Source organism: Molossus molossus, unplaced genomic scaffold (assembly GCF_014108415.1).
Source record: "Molossus molossus isolate mMolMol1 unplaced genomic scaffold, mMolMol1.p scaffold_m16_p_20, whole genome shotgun sequence".
Lineage (NCBI taxonomy): Eukaryota > Metazoa > Chordata > Mammalia > Chiroptera > Molossidae > Molossus > Molossus molossus.
In genome coordinates, this window is record NW_023425356.1 from 956,692 (window position 1) to 976,410 (window position 19,719).

Consider the following 19,719-nt stretch of genomic DNA (forward strand, 5'->3'; position numbering starts at 1 on the left):
GCTTCATTTAACCTTCCTGTCTTCCCACGGACTGCAAGCCCTTACAGTCCTCACCTTTGCATGGTTCTCTGTGGTCTGCAATTTTCTAACCTAATTGTTACAGCCCCACTCGGAACAGGGGAGGCCAGGGATGGGCAGAGAATGGACACCGCTGGGCTGACAGCCAGACTTGCTTGTGGAAATCGAGTCCCCATGAGCATCGCCAGGACTGTGTACTGTGACCTGCCCCGTACAGGGCTGAATGGAGTGCTCACTGATGCGAGAGGCGAGATGAGCGGGAAAAAGTGATTTGTGTGTCACGTTTGGGTTGTTCTTCTCCCCGTAGATCAAAGCCTGCCGTGGTAAAAGAGATTCGGGGCAGCGGGGACCTCTGCCAAAACCGTGGTGCCATTTCACAGAGGAGCCACATGGACGAGAAGCCGTCCACCAGGAAAGGTAAAGGCACCTGGCACGTTGGCAGCGGCCTTGTGGAAGAGCGGACACCCTCGCTCTGCCCTCCTCCTCCTGCCTGCACGCCCTCCTTGCAGAGACTCTCGATGCAGAAAGGAACCAGCTACAGCCCCTGCCCTGTGACCTCTTGCTTCTTCCTTAGGGAACCCAGCTGAGTTATTGATCTGAAATTAAGCCAAACGATCAGTAACTCCTGGGACATAAGGAATGGAATGAGTCTTTAAAAAGTCATTTTACACCAGCCCCAATCTATGCATGAATCCCTGCTATGGTATCCTTGCCAGGCAGCTGGCTGTGTCCTCTGAGCTTGGGAATCTCCAGTAAGAAGGAAATAATTCTTTTGCAGGCAACCAATCCCATCTCTGAGCCAACTGGACATTAGAAAGGATTCTGCCATTATATTTTCATCTGTTTCCTCACAGGTTCTCTTGTTTCTCTTTATTCCAAGTTCTCCAAATGTGTGTGTGTGTCTCCGTCATTCATATAGGAATCATTCAGTACTAGCCCATTGTTCCATGTCAGGGGGACTTAAAAAAATTGATCTTGTAACATACTGAATACTCCTCCACTAGCCCATCACCAACAAACTCAGTAACAATGGTTCTCCATGAGAATTTTTTTAAAAAACTGAATGTATACAAAGGCAGGTCCTGGTGACACACAACAATAATATTTCCAAGTGAACATCACACTTGAGTTCATGTAAGTGCTTGTTTATGCTCTATCCTCAAATATTTTAAAATTTCTTGAATGGGTCAGAGTGTCGGCCAGATACTCCAAGGTTCCAGGTTTGGTCCCAGGTCAGGCATGTGCAAGAACCAACCAGTGATGCATCAATAAGCAGAACCACAAATCGATGTTTCTCTCTCTCTCTAAAAATCAATACATAATAAAAAATAATGAAAATAATATCCTGGATATTTGACTAGCTTCATTCAAAGGCAACTGCCTAGTATAAACTTTCAAGATTTGGGGTAAAGGAAAATGCAAACCAGATGACACCACTGACAGGCAGCTCTGCCACCTCCCCCATCACTTCATTTCGGAGCAATGTGATATAAAATTAGGTTTTCCTACATTTATCATCTGCTCCCATAGTTGTTTTACTTGATTATAAGATCCCAGGTTCATTATCTTGAAGCCAAAGGAAATGCAAAGGAGGGTTGCAGTCTTGGTCATTTTGGTGGAAAGCGAGGTCACTGCATTGTTTTCTCAGTAGGAGAAGCGTTCTCAGCCAGGATCTCCCAGCATTCTCCTGTGTCTTTCCCTAGGCCCAGACTTCTGCTCATTACGCTATGGACTAGCTGTGGTCATGCACCTCTCCAACCTCACCATAATGACCCAGCGTGTGAGTCTGAGCATTGCGATCATTGCCATGGTCAACAGCACTCAGCAGCCCACTCCTGCCAACGCCTCCACTGACAGACCTCTTGCAGGTGCCCTCGAGGGCCCCAGCAGATCTACCAAGGAATTCAACACAGGGGTAAGTGGGATGGAGAACAGGTTCTTGGTCAGGAGGGAAAACCCAGGTTGAGAGGTGAAGACTTTGATCTTGATTTTGTGGATTGAGAAGCATGACTTTTCTTTCTTTTTTTTTAAGGTATCTTTATTGTTGAATGTATTGCAGCTGTCCCCCCTTTTTCCTCTATTGACCCCCCTTCTTCCTGCTCCCACCCCATTCCTGTCTTCCCTACACTGGTGTCTGTGTCTATTGGTTATGCATATATGCTTATAAGTTCTTTGGTTTATCTCTTCCTGTCCCCCCTTCCCTTTGAGGTTTGTCAGTCGAACAACCAATTTATACTTCTTAATCCCTTCACCTGTTTCACCCATTAGCCCCTCCCATCTGGCAACCAACACAAAGTTCTCTATATCTATGAGTCTGTTTCTGTTCTTCTTGTTCATTTTCTTTGTATATCTATAAAATTGTTGGTAGATATGTATTTATTGCTATTTCATTATTCCTATTTTTTTTATCTTTTTCTTCAAGAAGACCCTTCAACATTTCAGATAATACTGGTTTGGTGGTGATGAACTCCTTTAGCTTTTTCTTGTCTTGGAAACTTTTTTAAATGTCCATCTATTCTAAATGGAGCATTGCAGGATGGAGTAATCTTGGTTGTAGGCTCTTGCTTTTCATTACTTTGAATGTTTCTTGCCACTCCCTCTGGCCTGCAAAGTTTCTTTTGAGAAATCAGCTGACAGTCTTAAGGAAGCTCCCTTGTAAGTAACTAACTGCTTTTCTCTTGCTGCTTTTAAGATTCTCTCTTTGTCTTGAACCTTTTGCATTTTTTTTTTATCCTCACCCAAGAACTTTTTTGCATTTTTTGTTCAGACTGAGTGGGAGGGAGAGAGAGAGAGAAACATCGATGTGAAAGGGACCCGTCGAGTGGCTACCACCCGCATGACCAACCAGGGCTGGGGACAAACTGCAACCAAGGTATGCACCCTTAGAGGGAACCAAACCCAGGTCTCTCTGGACCACAGGCCAACACTCTAACTGCTGAGCCAAATCGGCCAGGGCGAACCTTTTGCATTTTGATGATGTGTCTTGGTGTGGGCCTCTAAGGGTTCATCTTGTTTGGGACTCTCTGTGCTTCCTGGACTTGTATGTCTGTTTCCTTCACCAAGTTAGAGAAGTTTCCTGTCATTATTTTTTCAAATAGGTTTTCAATTTCTTGCTCTCTCTTTTCTCCTTCTGGCACCTCCATGATGTGAATGTTGGTATGCTTGGTTGTCCCAGAGGATTCTTACAAAGAATTTTTTTGGATTCTTTTTTCTTTTTGTTGTTCTGATTGGGTGTTTTTGCTTCCTTATGGTCTGAGTCGATGGTTTGCTTCTTGGCTTTACCTACTCTACTATTGTTTCCTTGTAAATTATTCTTTATTTTAGTTAGTGCCTCCTTCATTTCTGACTGGTCTGTTTGTATGCTCTTGAGACCCTCACTAAGATCCTTATAACCAGTATTTTGAACTCTGCATCTGTTAGATTGCTTATCACCATTTCATTTAATTCTTTTCCTGGAGTTTTGTTCTGTTCTTTCATTTGGGATATGCTTCTTTGTTTCCTCATTTTGGCTGCCTCCCTGTGTTTGTTTCTATGTATTAGGTAGAGTTGCTATGTCTCCTGGGCTTCCTAGTGTGGCCTATTGTAGTAGATGTCCTGTAGGGTCCAGTGGCAAAGCCGCCCTGGTCACCCAGCTGGGCCCTTGAGGTGTACCCCTAGTGTGGACTGTACTCTTTCTGTTATAACGGAGTCTTGATTGCTGTTGGCACATCAATGGGAGGGATTTACTCAGGCTGATCAGCTGCAAGGACTGGCTGTGCCCACTGACCACTGGCCTCTGACTACTTTGGAGGATCAGCTGTACAGGGGCCCACCACACAGAGCAAGACTTACTTCAGCAGGGCTCTGGTACCCACTGAGTCCACTCATTGAGTGTGTCACTTGTGGAGGTGGTTGGGTGGTGGTACTTTGACATGGTCTAAGGCTGTCTACTGGGTGTGCTGGCTCAGAGGCAAGGTCAGCCACTGCCTGTGTTCTGTCCGGGGCCACCAGGCATAAGCTACAAAGTGATCTGCAGATGGCTGCTGCTTGTGCTGGGCTTGGAGGTGCCCAGGAAAAGCTAAGTTGTGAACCAAGTTTGGCTGCTTCTAGTGCCAGGCCTGGGGCCACTTAGCAAGAGGTATAGGGCTCGCTGAGACCAGATGACTGCTTGTTTGAGAGAATTTAGGAAAATCTGAAGCAGGAGCCAAAACAGGCCAATCCTATGGTAAAGCCACTGGAAACAGCATGGGTGGGACTGAAAGTTGTGTGGGGCAGGGCCTCAGGGAATCACCAGGGCAGGGCAAAGAGTGTGAGCCAGGTTGCTGGAGTCCCAGATATCTGCCTACCCTATGGGGGAAGGGCTCACCAAAGGAGCAACGGCCTCCACCAATACGTCTGTCTGGGAGAAACCTGCCCCTTCAGTCCTCTCCCCTATTCCAGACAACTCAGTTCTTCCCCATTTGTCTCTGGTGCCCCTCGAGCTGCCTCTCTGATGACGGAGCCCAGAGGGAGCAAGTCCGAGTAAGTCCATGTGTGGGCCCTTTAAGAGGAGCTGCCTGGGGCTCCAGCAGCCTCAGCCTCCCTCAGCCTCAGTTCCCGCCGGTTTTACAGCCAGAAGTGATGGGGATTCTCTCCCTGGCACTGGGACCCTGAGCTGGGAGCCTGGTGTGGGACGGGGACCCCTCAGTCCTTAGGGTGGACCTTCCCAGCCAAGGTGTCCTCCTGACTTTTATCCACCACACGTGGGTGTGGGACCAGCCCATCTGCCTCTGCCCCTCCTACCAGTCTCCATGTGGCTGCTTTAGTGTCGTAGTTGTAGGACTTCATTCAGCTAGATGTCTGGTGGCTCTGAAGGATGGTTGTTCTGTAGTTTAGTTGTAGTTTTTTTTTTTTTTTTTTCCCCATTTTTTTGTTCAGGTAGAGTGGGAGGGAGAGAGAGGAACAGAGAGAGAGAGAGAGAAACACCTATGTGAAAGGAACACATCGAGCGTCCGCCACCCGCACGACCGACCAGGGCCGGGGACAAACTGCAACCGAGGTACGTGCCCTTAGCGGGAACCGAACCCGGGTCTCTCGGACCGCAGGCCGACGCTCTAACCGCTGAGCCAAACTGGCCAGGGCTAGTTGTAGTTTTGATGTGGTTGTGGGAGGAGGGAGACTGCGGTTACCTACCCGCCATCCTGACCGGAAGTTGAAAAGCATGAATTTTCAGTGACAAACTTTTTAGAACCCAAATAATTTTTCTTTGAGCTATTGCTGAATTCTATGCTAAAAATAATCTTTCATTGAGGTTATTATCTTTACAACTGTGAACTTCTAAAAAGGTCCCGATTACCGGGTGCCCCGTGGAAGTGCAGTCGCGTGCGGTGTGTGCTCCACCGGGTCCCTGCCTGCACCTGTCAGGTCTCTGAGCCGTTTTAGTTTCAGTTCCACAGGCAAATGGTGACTCGAACGATTCTTGCCCGTGGCTCTGCAGGTTGATGTGCCCTGTGGAAAGTCAGCCGAGTCCCCTCCACTTGCGCCGCAGTGGAAGAAGGCGGTTTGGCCACTGATTGAACATCGTTTTCAGCATTACTTCCTGCTTACCTGTCTGTGGTTTGGATGCTCCTCCGGACCAACTGTCACATCACACCGTCCTGTAGTCATGATTTCACTCCCGTGGGCTCGGCCTGCTTACGACGGCTTCTCTGTCATTCATCCCACATGTCATTCATTCCCGTGCTCGAGAATCCCAGGCACGCGCACCTCTGCCGGGGCCGGGGATGGCTCTGCTTGGAGCAAGTCCAGCCGAGTTCACATCTGGTCCTTTGGTGTCACTCCAAACGTGACGAGTCCCCTTTTCTGTTTTCTGCCATGAGAATGAAATTTCCTGTCTCTCTTGACACAAATCAGAGTCATTCTTCACAGCACGGCTGCCTTCCTGGGACCTTCCCAAGTTCCCGTCCCTCTCCTCAGAGTCCCTATTCTACTGGCACACATCTTGAAGCCTGGATTCTGACAGGAATTATATATCTTCCATTACTTATTATTATTATTTTTTAACCTCACCCAAGAACTCTTTTGCATTTATCTTCAGATAGAGCGGAAGGGAGAGAGGGAGGAAGAGAGAGAGAGAAACACCAATGTGAGAGAGACACATCAAGTGGCTGCCAACCACACGACCCCACCCAGGGCCGGGGACAGACTGCAACCAAGGTACGTGCCCTTAGTGGGAACCGAACCCGGGTCTCTCTGGTCCACGGGCTGATGCTCCAACTGCTGAGCCAAACCGGCCAGGGCCATTGCTTATTTTAAGTGGACAAAATACTTTATATTTTACATTTTGGGGCTCTCTATTTCAATTTATAACATGGTGTTTCATATCCATGGGCTATCAAAAATGGCCCTGGCCGGTTTGGCTCAGCGGTTAGAGCATCGGCCTGTGGTCTGGAGAGACCCGGGTTCGGTTCCCGCTAAGGGCACGTACCTCGGTTGCAGTTTGTCCCCGGCCCTGGTTGGGTCGTGTGGGTGGCGACCACTCGATGTGTCCCTTTCACGTCGATGTTTCTCTCTCTCTCTCTCTCCCCCTCTCCCACTCTATCTGAACAAAAATGGAAAAATGTCCTCGGGTGAGGATAAAAAAAAAAAAAAAAAAAAAAAAAAAAAATGATGTGTTAGGTTAGAAGAAGAATGTTACCTTATTAATGTATAATACATGTTTTAGGAAATCAGCTTGGTGAGGACAGACCATCATTCATAAACCTGATGTTAGGGACTGACTTTGATGAGAGCTCAGTGGGGTTGTGTCTTCCTTATTCTTTGAAATGAGAGTCAACATTTCACCCAGCTTTACCAGAAGCAAAATAGGTAAAGAGAGCTCTTCCACAGACGATGTATCTCTCGCTATCTCCTTTCTTTTTTTTTATTCTTCACCCACAAATATTTTTTTTCTTTAAAAAAATTTTTTTTCCTTTATTGATTTTTGGGGAGAGAGATGGAAACATCAATGAGAGAGAACATCCACTGGCCGCCTCCTGCATGTCCTCCACTGGGGCTCAGGCCCACAACCTGGGCATGTGCCCTGATAAGGAATCAAACCAGAGACCTCTTGGTGCAGAGGTCGATACTCAACCACTGAGCCACACCAGCCTGGCTGTTTTTTTTATTTATCATCAGATTGAGTGGGAGGGAGGAAGAGAGAGAGAGAGAGAGAGAGAGAGAGAGAGAGAGACATCGACATGATAGAGCCACATTGACTGGTTGCCTCCTGCACGATCGGACCAGGGCCGGGGATGAACCACAACTGAGATATGTGCCCTTGACCAGAATCGAACTCGCGACTCTTTTCCACAGGCTGAAAACCGGCCAGGGCCCAGAGAGGATCCTTTCACCTACATCTTCCTACCACCCACTTCGTAATCATTTCTTTGTCTCTTTTCTCCTTTACTTCCTCTGTTTTTTATTCCTCTGAGAGGAGCAGATTCAGAGTATAATTGGTTGTTTGGAAAAGGTGGCATACTTAAGTTAGATAACAAATAGAGAAAAATCAAATTTGATCTTTTATAGTAGGGTCTCCCTAACTGCCAGCAGCTCTGAATGTTAAACCGACTTTCTTAGCAAAGAACACCCCTTTTTTCTTCCCCAGACCTCTGTGTATGAATGGAGCCCTGAGACCCAGGGCCTCATCTTCAGCTCCATCAGCTACGGGATTATACTGACGCTGATCCCCAGCGGCTACTTGGCGGGCATATTTGGAGCGAAGCAGATGCTGGGTGCCGGTCTGCTCATCTCCTCCCTTCTCACCCTCTTCACCCCGCTGGCTGCTGACTGGGGAGTGAGTTTGGTGATTGTGATTCGGACAGCCCAGGGCATGGCCCAGGTATCCAGAGAGGCTCGTCCCTGAATGCAGTGCAGATTCCTGAATTCTACTAGTGACCCAAGGTCTTAACTAGTTTCATTTTAGGGAATGGCTTGGACAGGGCAGTTTACAATTTGGGCAAGATGGGCTCCGCCGCTGGAACGAAGCAAGCTCACCAGCATCGCTGGGTCAGGTGAGGGGTTCCCTGTGGACCGCAGCTTTGATACCAGCTTCACCTCCCACATCTTCCCGTCAGTGCATGGGGTGGTTTGGAGGAGAAGGATTCAAGTTCTTCCCCAAATTCAACCATGTGAGATGGTTACATAATGGATACGGGACGCTACTGAGGCTCAGATAGAAGGGGACACTGTGAACTCCAAAAGCATCGTGGGGAAAACCATGTGGGACCATTTCAGCAGAGAGACCCCGTGAGAATGGAGACTTGGAATTCAGGGTGGAAAGGAGAGAAGGGTTGGGAAGTAGAAGCTGTAACTCGGAGCTCTGTGGTATTCTCAGCTAACCTCACAACCCTCTGATTTGAGTACTACTTTTAACTTTCCCTTTCAAAGGAGAGAACTAATATATGCACAGATTACCTAAATCTCCCCAGTAGCAATAGCCAGCATGTGGTAGAACTGAGACTGGAGCCCAGGCAGTCTGTCCCAGGAGCACACACTTAGTCACCACACTGGACATGGTGTGTGATCTTCCTAAGAACTGCAGCTTCATCATTACTCTGCCATGCTGGTCGCTGAGGGTGTGCCCTTGAACAGAACCAAGGTTCCTTCAAGCCTCTCCCTCCAGGTCCAGTGACTTTCACTCCAAAGCACCCTCCTGTTGTGGTGGTCCCAACTCCTCAATCTACAAGTGCTCCCAGCTGGTCTTCTCCACCCTCCAGCTTTGTTCCCTCCAACCCTCTCTTCCCACCAAAGCCACATTGTCTCCCCAAAGTATGAGTGGCTATGCTCACCTGCTTGGGAATGGTCAACATGTTCCTCTGGGACTGCAGATAAAGACCCACCTCCGTGTGGCACGGACACCAAGGTGCTCTGCTGCATGGTCTGCCCAGCTCCGCCCCCCACAACCGCCCGTCAGCAAGGCTCAGGCCATGCCACACGCACCCTGCACTCAGCTCTCACTCGCGCTGCTCCCTGCTGTCTCACTTTTCCGGGAAGTCCTCTGCTTCCAGCAGTTTTTACCAACATGCCAAGCACCCTCCGGCTTAGCTCATGTAAACAACTCCTAAATGTGTCATCACTGTTCTTTCTCCTCATGTACACTTTCATAGCACACTGTAGTTTCATTACATTTATATCCTACATCTTTTGTTTTCAAATTGGGACCCATTGGCAGGGTTATATAATCTATCAAGTGAGTCAAAAATCAATATTTAAAAATGAAAGAGAATAAAATGGAATAGGATAGGGTAGGGTAGGGTAGGATAGGATAGGATAGAATAGAATAGAATAGAATAGAATAGAATAGAATAGAATAGAATAGAATAGAATAGATCAGATCAGGATAGGACAAGACAGGATAGAATAGAATAGAATAGAATAGAATAGAATAGAATAGAATAGAATAGAATAGAATAGAATAGAATAGAATAGATCAGATCAGGATAGGACAAGATAATAGAATAGAATAGAATAGAATAGAATAGAATAGAATAGAATAGAATAGAATAGAATAGAAAGCTGTGGGAGTGGACTGCATGTGGTAAGGCTAAGTAGAGTCTTGAAGCTTGGTTGAGGGTGTGTTGCTGTGCACAACACATTGCTTACTGGAGGTCTCTGTGAACTGTGTTCAGAATCTACAGTGAATTGTACTTTTGACAGTGAATTTTGTTCATGCTTTTCTGCCCACCTGGGCTGAGCTGTCCTTGAGAGCAGGGACTGTCATATTAATTTGTGTCAGTCTGTCCTTTTCTGTCCCAGCCGGTGGCATGCTGCCAGAATGTAACTCTGGTTCTAAGGAACTAAGGTGGGCTGTGGATTTGGTCAGGCTGGTGTGAAGGGGCATGTCATTTTTATTATTAATTCTATTTCTTCACATAACTTTATTGGGGAGATCTGAGCAACAAGAAATACTCTCATCACCCAGTAATTCCAGGTCTGCCACCTCAATGTTGGGACAATGTCCAGGCCATGCGGCCCCAGCCCTCACTGTGCTCACAGTGCTGTTCTCCCTCTTCCCTCAGGAGCAGCGGTTGGGTCCTTCATCATCCTCTGTGTTGGGGGGCTCATCTCGCAGGCCCTGGGCTGGCCCTTCATCTTCTACATCTTCGGTGAGTCACAGTCTCTCGTCCCTGATGCCTCCGTGACCCAGGCATCCAGCACATCTTTCCATAGGACAGGGCAGGTCCTTTGTTCGGCAGATGACATCGAAGTCTGTTGCAGATTGGTAGCTTTCCTTTTCTGGGCTAAGAGGTGACTGTGCCCAGTCACACTTTGGAGAGTCGCCCACTTTGGAGAGACCGAGAGGACATCCTCTGTAAAGTGTCTACCACCCTCGGCACACCAGCTCGCCTCCACGTGTAGCTGTAAATATTTCATCATGGTCATGATTTCCAGAGGCCCATCACCTGTTCCCTACCAGGTTAACCTTGTAAACCTCAATTTAAACCACCTTCCCTGTGGAGAGGACGGGACTTACCCCGTCCGATCCCGTTTCTCTGTCCCCGAGGTGCTTACCGATGCTCCTTCTCTGGGCTGTGCCGCGTCCTCTCGTCCCTCTCCACGGACTGTGGAATGTTCCAGTCACGGGGTCCATCCTACGATACACTGCACTACCGTAGTTCCTGACCCACAGCTTTATAAACCAGACAGTGGCCAGACCCAGTAATTAGGGGGAATTTAAAGAGCATTAGTCCCCAGAACCTTTTCACATAAAACCTTCTTCAAGCAACAAGTCTCAGCAATGACACAAGTCTGTCCTGTTGTAGCTGAAGGATGCCACTCACTATGGCTCAGGCTCCGACAGCTTCCTCATTAACGATGCTGATCCCAGGCCCCTTTGGTCTTCCCATGTAGATCAATACTGTCAAGAAGCAGTTCTTCTGGAAATCCACAACGGATGTGCCGTTTGGGTACAAGGGCACTGTCCTTCACGGCCGTGTTGGCGGGCTTTCCTTCGCCACACTGATTCTGTGGGCTTATTTCATGCCCGTACAACTCTCATCTTCAGTCCTGACTGTTCAGGTCTTCCAAAATTAGACAATACTGTGTGAACTAAAATCGCTGCTAATGCCATATGACACTGTAACCCTGAGTTCCAGGATAACTAGCGTGCAGTGTGACGGCAGGTCTATGCTCGTGCTGTCCGCAGAGGGCACCGACCTTGACAAACGGCAGTCTCTGTTTGAGAGACGGTGTCTGGAGAGCCTTAGTTGCATGGAGATGTGTAGAAGAACTGATGTGAAGAGGTGGGAACATGGAGGTCCTGGGGTGAAGTAACCATGAACCGTGTGTGTTTGGGGAGGAGGTGGCCCACTTCAGACTCACCCCTTCCTGCAGCTCACAGACCTACCCAAAAACTAACTGAGTCCCGGCTTCCAGGTAGCCTTGGCTGCGTGTGCTCTCTGCTGTGGTTCACAGTGATCTACGATGACCCCATGCGTCACCCATGCATCAGCATCAGGGAAAAGGAGCACATCGTGGCCTCGCTGGCTCAGCAGGTACCGTGCACCCCTCCACCTGTGGCCATGTAGAGACCCCAGGGTGGGGCGGGCTCCCAGAGGGCCCTCCTGCCTGTTCTAACACCCATGTAGACTAGCAATTTTTTTTTCAGTCCACTTCCCGCCGACGCTCTGTTCCCATCAAGGCCATGGCCAGATGCCTGCCTCTGTGGGCCATTTTCATGGGCTTTTTCAGCCACTTCTGGTTATGCACCATCATCGTAACGTACCTGCCAACATACATCCGTTCTGTGCTCCATGTAAACATCGGAGAGGTGAGTGTGCTTCTCACACATCTACGAAAAAGACGTTGGCAGTGAGAATTATTTCTACGCTTCCTAGTACAGTCTGGCTTTGCCTGTAACCATCTAACCCTCACAGCGACCTGGAGAGAGGCACAGGTGTGGAATAGGACACGCAGAGGTGAGACGAAACCCTCCGTGACACCACACGTCTGCTCAAGGACAGAGCGGCTGCAGTGTGTGTCCTTACACCACGCGCATGGCCACCCTGCTTCTTAACTCTCCACGTTCCCTAGAAATTAGTATCTCTGGTCTCTGGAGACAGTGTCAGGCAGCACTGGCCCTCTCACCCGAGACAGTGATACTGCTTCCCTCACAACCACACGATTCAGGAGGGGGCTGGCGGAGCCGTGTGACCTTGGTGCTCTGTGCTCTGTCCTCACCGGATCAATTTCCTTCCCCCAGAGTGGGGTCCTGTCCTCCCTGCCCTTTGTCGCTGCCTCGACGTGTACGATTCTAGGAGGTCAGCTGGCTGACTTCCTTCTGTCCAGGAACCTTCTCAGACTGATCACCGTACGAAAACTCTTTTCATCCCTGGGTAAGGACAGGCAAACGGGTCCAGGGAACCAATCCCCTCCTCTGAGCCTGTTCTGACCAGGACCTGACCGCCTCCTTCCTACCCAGGGCTTCTCCTCCCGTCGCTGTGTGCTGTGGCCCTGCCCTTTGTGGCTTCCAGTTACGTGACGACCATTGTTTTGCTGATACTCATTCCTGGGACCAGCAACCTGTGTGACTCAGGGTTCATCATCAACACCTTGGATGTCGCCCCCAGGTAAGACCTTACTTGCTGGTTCCCTCATCCAGGCTGCTCCAGAGGTATCCTGTGACTCCTGCATGTTGTTGACATACAATAAAGGAGGCAGAATAGTGACAGATGACTAGGAATGTCAGCATGTGGCCTTGATCTGAGCATTGTTAGAACAAGAGCTGCCCAAGCCGCTCCAGCAGAGGTGGACTGTAGGTCTGGAACGGACCCACGGGTAAAAGGTGATAACCTTCAGTCTCGCATCTGTGTGCACTCACCACCAGGTAACCCTCCTGGAGGGACTCCTCGTGTGCCCACACGTCCATCCTCACAGCTGGTGAGGCAGGCGCTCTTGCTATCCGCACAGGGTCAGGAGAAGGCTGGGCACAGGAGGTCGGGTGGCATGCCTAACGTCACAAAGGAAGAGCCAGGATCTGAACCTGGGCATTTTGTCCAGAGTCTGCTGTCCTGTCCACGCCACAGATTGCCAGGTGGGAACCTGGGCTCCTGGGGGACAGAGTGGTTCCCTGGTTGTGGGCTCGGTGGTAAGTGATGTCAGGGCTGGCACAGATGCCGCCTGGATGTCTCCAGGTTACTGAGATACTGCATCGGGCTAAATGATGCTGCTGCTACAGCTGAGCTGCATTCAGGCTGAGGTGCTGAAAAGCCATCTTTCTGTCTAAGAAAAGGCTGCTGTGAGACGTTGCTGTGTGACAGAGTAGCTTTCTGTGAATCCAGCCACGCCATCATCTCCCACAGGTACGCGAGCTTCCTCATGGGCATCTCACGGGGATTCGGGCTCATCGCAGGGATCGTCTCCTCCACGGCCACCGGGTTCCTTATTGGTCAGGTGGGGCCAGTTTGCTGAGCGCGTGTGAGGGGCAGGTGTTTGGGGCTGGGATGGGGTGCACGGCAGGGCCTCTGCTCTCTGGGACTGCGTGGTCGGAGAGCCAAGTGTGGTGACACACTGCACCCCTTAGAGCACATTCTAAATGGGATTCTGGGAGTTCAGGTTCCTCCAGGGGAAAAAAAAAGAGCGGAATTTCTGAAAGTGAACACTGTTGTTGGATGAAGGTGAAGGTCCAGGCAGAGACAGCAGGACACACAGGCAGAGGCTCTCGGCCACGCCCAGAGCCAAGGGCACGTCAGGGCCAGAGAGGAAGGCGGGTGGAGCAGAGAAGACCGAGAGTCTGCTCAAGCTCATGCCAACTGTAAAAAGCCACAGAATGGAAACACAAGTCTCCGAGGCCAGTTTAAAGAGGTCAGTCATGACAGACAAAGCAGAGCTTAGCCAGGAGGCGTGCCCCTGTGAGGTGGGCAAAGCTGGGCTCGGATGGAAAGACAACGAGAACAACCTACAAAAACATTTTCGTTTCATTTTCAGTACACTTTTATGTGACCTCGTTTCTGGGGAATTTTTGACTAGACTGCTAGGAATGCACCGTGTCTACAGAGACGGAGACGAACTTGCCCTCACAAGGCGGAGTGTCAGGCCCGCCGGCCACACGCAAGGCGGTGCTGCAGCAACATCCCTTCTGGGGGTGGCTGTGACTCATGCCGATGGCCTCAAACAGCACAAAGCAGAGCCCATGAATATGAGACCTGGATGTCATTTTAGGCATAATTTCATTTCATTTATTTTTTAATGCTCACCCGAGGATATATATATATTTTTACATTTATCTTCAGACAGAGTGGGAGGGAGGGAGAGAGAAAGAGACATTAATGTGAGAGAGTCACATCGATTGGCTGCCACCTGCACAACCCCAACCGGGGCCAGGGACAAACCACAGCCAAGGTATGTGCCCTTGGCCAGAATCAAACCCGAACTCCCTCCTCCTCAGGCTGACCCTCTAACTGTTGAGCCAAGCTGGCCAGGGCATTTAGGCATTCTTTTAAATGAGAAATAGGATATTTTTAAGAATGTTGAGATCTCAAATCCAGAAAAAACTTAAGTGCGGGTGAATTATTTTTGCTTTAAAGAAAAATCCATCCCAACACAGAGCCCAGTGTTCATTTGAGAGTCATTTTGCTTCCACATTTCATAAAACCTCCTCCGATGACTGAAGACACGTGGTTGTTGCAGTGTGTTCCCTGCAATAACCCTGCGGTCGGCACCGCCGTAGCACGAAATGGAGGGTTTCTGGACCTGGTGGCGAAGGGACCTGTGAGACAGCCTCTCTGGTGTTTTGTTTCCAGGATTCTGTGTCTGGATGGAAGAATGTCTTTTTCCTGTCTGCAGCTGTCAACATGTTTGGGCTGTTTTTTTACCTCATGTTTGGACAGGCAGAAATCCAGGACTGGGCCAAAGAGAGGACCCTCACCCGCCTCTGAGGACACAGCTGCAAACTACAGTGTAGACTGACCCTCAACTTTCAACCTTTCTCCCTTGTCTTTATTCTTTCTCCAAGTCTTTCGCCAGAGACTCAGCAGTTCTCCACTCTGGTTGTGTGTCAGATTTCCCTGGGGATTCTCTGAGATCCTGAACACATTGGGCAGGGGCAGTGCTCAGACACCGTTACTTTTTAGACACTCCTCAGGGTTTCTAACACACATCCAGGGGTGACAACAGCTGGACGCGCATGAAACATCAATCACTATTGCCTTTGAATTTTCCTCTTTGGAAAGTACTGGGTGAATAAAAATCGATGTGAAAATAATTATCGATAAGTACTTTCATGGAGGTGACTATGGACACAGCAAAGATCTGCTGGGACCTATAGTTATATGTTATAGAGAGCTTCACACAGGACAGAATTTGAAAACTGTAATCACAGAATTAACATTTTTATTGTGTTTACATATTGTGAAACTTGGATGTTTATTTATGTGGTAAAATGCTATTAAAACTCACATGCTAAAATTAAATAGACCATTTTCAGATTTTTCAGACTAGGATTATTTCCATCAGGCAAAACAGGTATTTACTTCTCCCAGCTAAATTCCAGGAGATTAACGGCCAGGAGATGAATGACGGAGGAAATGAAACCAGGGGAGAAGACAGAATCAGAAAGCTTTTTGTGAGAAAGGAAACGGGGGGAAGTAAGGTGGGCATTTCCAAAAGTGACAAAGAGGTCTTGGACCATTTACTGAAAATTGGAGGGAGACAACAGAGGTGTTTTCAAATGAAATGATATTTGCATAGGGCAGAATACTTAAGGTGTATATAACGACAGAAAAAAACATATCACATACCAGAGAAGTTCCTTTTCAGGGTAGAAAAAGATCATTTGAATTTGTTCATATTTTTCCAAGAATCTCAAGCACTCTTAGGAACCCCAGCAGGAATTAATTCAGGCTCCTAACACCTAAAACACATCCTTTAGGTCCCCCCGCCCCCCCCCACACACACACACAGCTGACTCTGGTTTCACTCACAATTGTTCTAGAGAAAGTCCCACCATATTGAGAAGCCCCAGGAAACCACAGGGACCAGGACTCTGGGCTAATTGAGCAGATAAAGAGACTTTCCTAATACAAATCAGCAGGAATTGTGGAGCAGGTGATTTAAGGAAAACAGATCATCAGGACCTGATGGTGATGCTAAAATAACAGTCTGGCTCTGCCTTCTGGGATTTTATAATGAAGTTTTTACAACTGAAATACAGTCGTCCCTCGTTTATCTCAGTTAATCCGTTCCAGACTCCAGCAGTTGCACCTGGCCTTGAAGGATCCCTGGGGTGCTCGAATACATAGGCCTACAGTCCATATGTACAGTAATTTTAATTGTAATACATGGGTGTATAATTGACTCAGACAACCAAGCACCCGCTGTATCATTTTCACTGTCTCGATCAATGTTTAATGAATATATTTGAAAAAACCGCGACAGAGTGAAGCTGCGAAAGTCAAAGCGCGAAGTGGCCAGGGACGACTGTAAGGGAAAAAGATACGAGTAGTCTAATGGGCAGGCAGATTAAATACAGGAAAAAGAAAAAGGCTGACAACCCAACAGCACAGTGGGCAAATGACTTGAACAGCGACTGAGAAACTAAGCAGCCTATACACATATGAAAAGGTGCTTAACTTCAGTAAACATCACAGACATCAAAGTGAAAACCGCCATGAAACACCACTATACACCCAACAGAAGGGGTAAAATAAGAGAAGCCAGAAACAAGCTGATGTCCAAGGGCGCGGAGCAACTGGCACTTTCCCAAGGGCATGTCAGAACCGTGGAAAGGTGCAGGGAAAACCTCCTGAAGCTAAATAGGTGTTCCTGTGACTTCGACATTTCCCTTAGAAATGCACACGCATTATAAACAGACGTACACTAGTGTTCACAGGACCTGTATTTACAACAACCCAACAGGAAAACACCGAATTGTCAAGAGAACGGAAATGAATTAAGGGTTACACACACAGCACCACGGATGACAGTCATTAACACAATGTTAAGTGAACAGAGGAAGAAGGCTTTCTTTTAAAAGTTTAAATAAATTATGACACAACTAGGGATTCTGCTTGGACAGGCGTAGTGAATGGATGGCGCCACAACCCAGCTCAAAGTGGAAAGTTCGGGGGGAGCAGGTGGCCCTCGTCAGCAGAAAGGCCCACCCCCCAACTTCGTTACTTCGGAAACATTCCTTCTCTGGTGAGAAAATGCCTTGAACAAGCCAGAGGGAAGCTGGGTTACATGGAAAGAAGTCCCAGCCCCCTGGTCCCTGATTGGTTCATCCTCATGCAAATAAAGATGCCAAACTTCACAACTTGATTGGTCCAAAAGGCAGTGTTCTGATTGGGCAGAGCTGCACAATTCCAATTGGGTGAGGAAAACTTCAATCCTATTGGTTGAAATAGAATACCAGGAAACCCTTATAAAGGCTGGTTTGGCTGGCAGGAATGCTGTGCAGGCAGTCCGTTCCGTTCTTGGGTGTACCTGTGAGAGGGGAGGCAACTCGACAAAGTGCAGTTTTCCTAAGGGAACCCTGCCTAGAAAAGGCTGCTATGCTCTGCAGGGTTTATTTGATCCCACTTCGTCTTTGGGAGCCCTTTTATGTTGTCTTTTTTTCTCCTTCTGAGGGTTCACAATGGGGTGACTAGAATTTCCTCAATTACCTGGCTGCAGTTTCTATCTTTAAATCTGCTATTCAAAACCTAGGCTAGCCCTGGCCGGTTTGACTCAGCGGTTGGAGCGTCGGCCTGCGGTCCAGAGAGACCTGGGTTCGGTTCCCGCTAAGGGCACGTGCCTCGGTTGCGGTTTGTCCCCGGCCCTGGTCCGTCGTGTGGGTGGCAGCCACTCGATGTGTTCCTTTCACATCAATGTTTCTCTCTCTCTCTGTTCCTCTCCTCTCTCCCTCCCACTCTACCTGAACAAAGAATGAAAAAATGTACTCGGGTGAGGATAAAAAAAAAAAAAACCTAGGGTAGGTGACAGCTCAGGGGATGCCTATACAGGGAGCAGGACAGCTAATGTTTTCTTTGGCCTTGCTGTTTGTTTCGTTGCTATCAGATTTGAGTGGTATTGAGTCAATGGCCAGATGATGAAACTTCTGAATTAGAAAAACTTTTTGAAGAATTATTTTATTAGTACCTATAAAAAGACCTATTTTTTTTAAAGTTAGATACCAAAAATATAATGTCTAGCTTTAAAGACTCACTGACAAGTTGAAATAACAGAAATTAGATTTAAAACCAACATCCTATGTAAATCCCCTTAAAGCCCTCCCTGTCTCCTCAGCATATTCCTGGCAGGATATGAATAGCCAGAGGCCAGGGTTCAAGGGTGACTAGAAGCAACTGTCTGTCTTACAAACCTCTATGGAACCAGAAATGCAGCTCGGAGCAAGGCAGAGCCCACCTATCTTTGCCAACCCCAAAGTACCTCTCAAGATGCCTGTAGATCAGGATATTGGAAACAAAATTGTCCTTTACATCTCCATATGCAACAAGAAAAGATGTGTTCTTGGTTTTAAAAAAGTATTAAATAATGGAGATTCAGTTTTTTAGGGAAAAGAAAGTTGTAGAGGCTTTGAGGAAAGGAATCTTTAGAAAGGAATTTCAAGCAAGTTAAATCAATGAATTTTTAATATCAAAAGTAAGCAGGTACAAAATTAAAATTTCGTTTTCCTTAAAAGGTCAAATTACATGAAAGTTGGAAAGAGAGAAGAGAGAAAGTATCTTACCTGGTGTGGCCAAGTTGGCTAAAATTAAATTGCTAAAAGGGTTTTTAATTAAGCTTTAATAGCAGTAGTGTATTTATTGTGTAAAACTGGAACTTTATTTTCCTTCGTCTACTGGCAAGACAAAGTTTTCTTGCGGTCTTGATAAGAGATTATAATTTTTTTTAATCTTAAAGTAATCTGCCCAAAAAAACACACCAGGTCCACTCCCCTGTTCCCATCAATTACAGGCATGTTCATTCTTCTTACAATGGATTCCATCTCTATTGCCCTTTCCTTGGAAATGTTCACCTGGATGTCCTGTGCCTGGCATCTCTCCTCACTTGACTTCGCCTGCTCTGGTCCCCGGGCCCAGGACTTTGGGCTGTATACACTATGGCTTTTATTGTTTCAGGCTTTTCTCTGATGGCAGCTCTCAGGGTCCATCTCCTGGATGTTTGGACATAATCCCTCTTGGGACTTACAGTTCCCACCCAGAAGTTCTCGGAACCGCCATTCAGGGTTTTTATAGAAATTTTAGTGCATTGGCCCGATTGTTAAATCATCAGTCATTGCCCTGGCCAGTTTGGCTTAGTGGTTAGAGCATCAGCCCGCGGACCAAAGAGTTGTGGGTTCAGTTCCAGTCAAGGGCACATACCTCAGTTGTGGTTCAGTGCCCAGCCTTGGTCAGGGTTGTGTGTGAGGCAACTAATTGATCTGTCTCACATCGATGTCTCTCTCTCTCTCTCTTTCTCTCTCTCTTGCTCTCCCTCCCACTCTATCTGAAGATAAATAGAAAAGTATCCTCGGGTGAGGATTTAAAAAAAATCAGCAGCTATTGATGAACAACTGAATCTCCAGCCCTTCCTCCATAGAAGGTGAGATGGCGGAGCTGAAGGCCCTGCCAGTCCTCTCACCTGTGCACCAGACAGACACTCGTTGTTCCAGAAATTCCAAGGGTCTCCACAGCTTTCAGGACAGGGGCAGGGGACTAAGACCCAATATTATCACTAAAGATACTCTTATCCCACCACTCAGTAGATACAAAGGTTTTAGAATTT

The 19,719-nt window shown here is 47.8% G+C and overlaps 1 protein-coding gene across 1 annotated transcript; it reads left to right on the forward strand.

Moving 5' to 3' along the window:
- Window positions 1-407: 407 nt before the first annotated feature.
- On the forward strand, window positions 408-14,891 carry LOC118637797 (sodium-dependent phosphate transport protein 3). The gene is made up of 11 exons (XM_036273370.1): window positions 408-435; window positions 1,722-1,933; window positions 7,622-7,855; window positions 7,940-8,027; window positions 10,035-10,121; window positions 11,392-11,510; window positions 11,624-11,785; window positions 12,218-12,350; window positions 12,437-12,584; window positions 13,317-13,407; window positions 14,757-14,891. The coding sequence occupies exons 1-11, from the start codon at window positions 408-410 to the stop codon at window positions 14,889-14,891; spliced, it is 1,437 nt and encodes a 478-aa protein (XP_036129263.1).
- Window positions 14,892-19,719: the final 4,828 nt, after the last annotated feature.

Coding starts and splice junctions, on each gene's coding strand:
- LOC118637797 (XM_036273370.1), top strand. CDS start 408: ATGGACGAGAAGCCGTCCACCAGGAAAG. Junction 436..1,721: donor GAAGCCGTCCACCAGGAAAG/GTAAAGGCACCT, acceptor GTCTTTCCCTAG/GCCCAGACTTCTGCTCATTA. Junction 7,856..7,939: donor CAGCCCAGGGCATGGCCCAG/GTATCCAGAGAG, acceptor GTTTCATTTTAG/GGAATGGCTTGGACAGGGCA.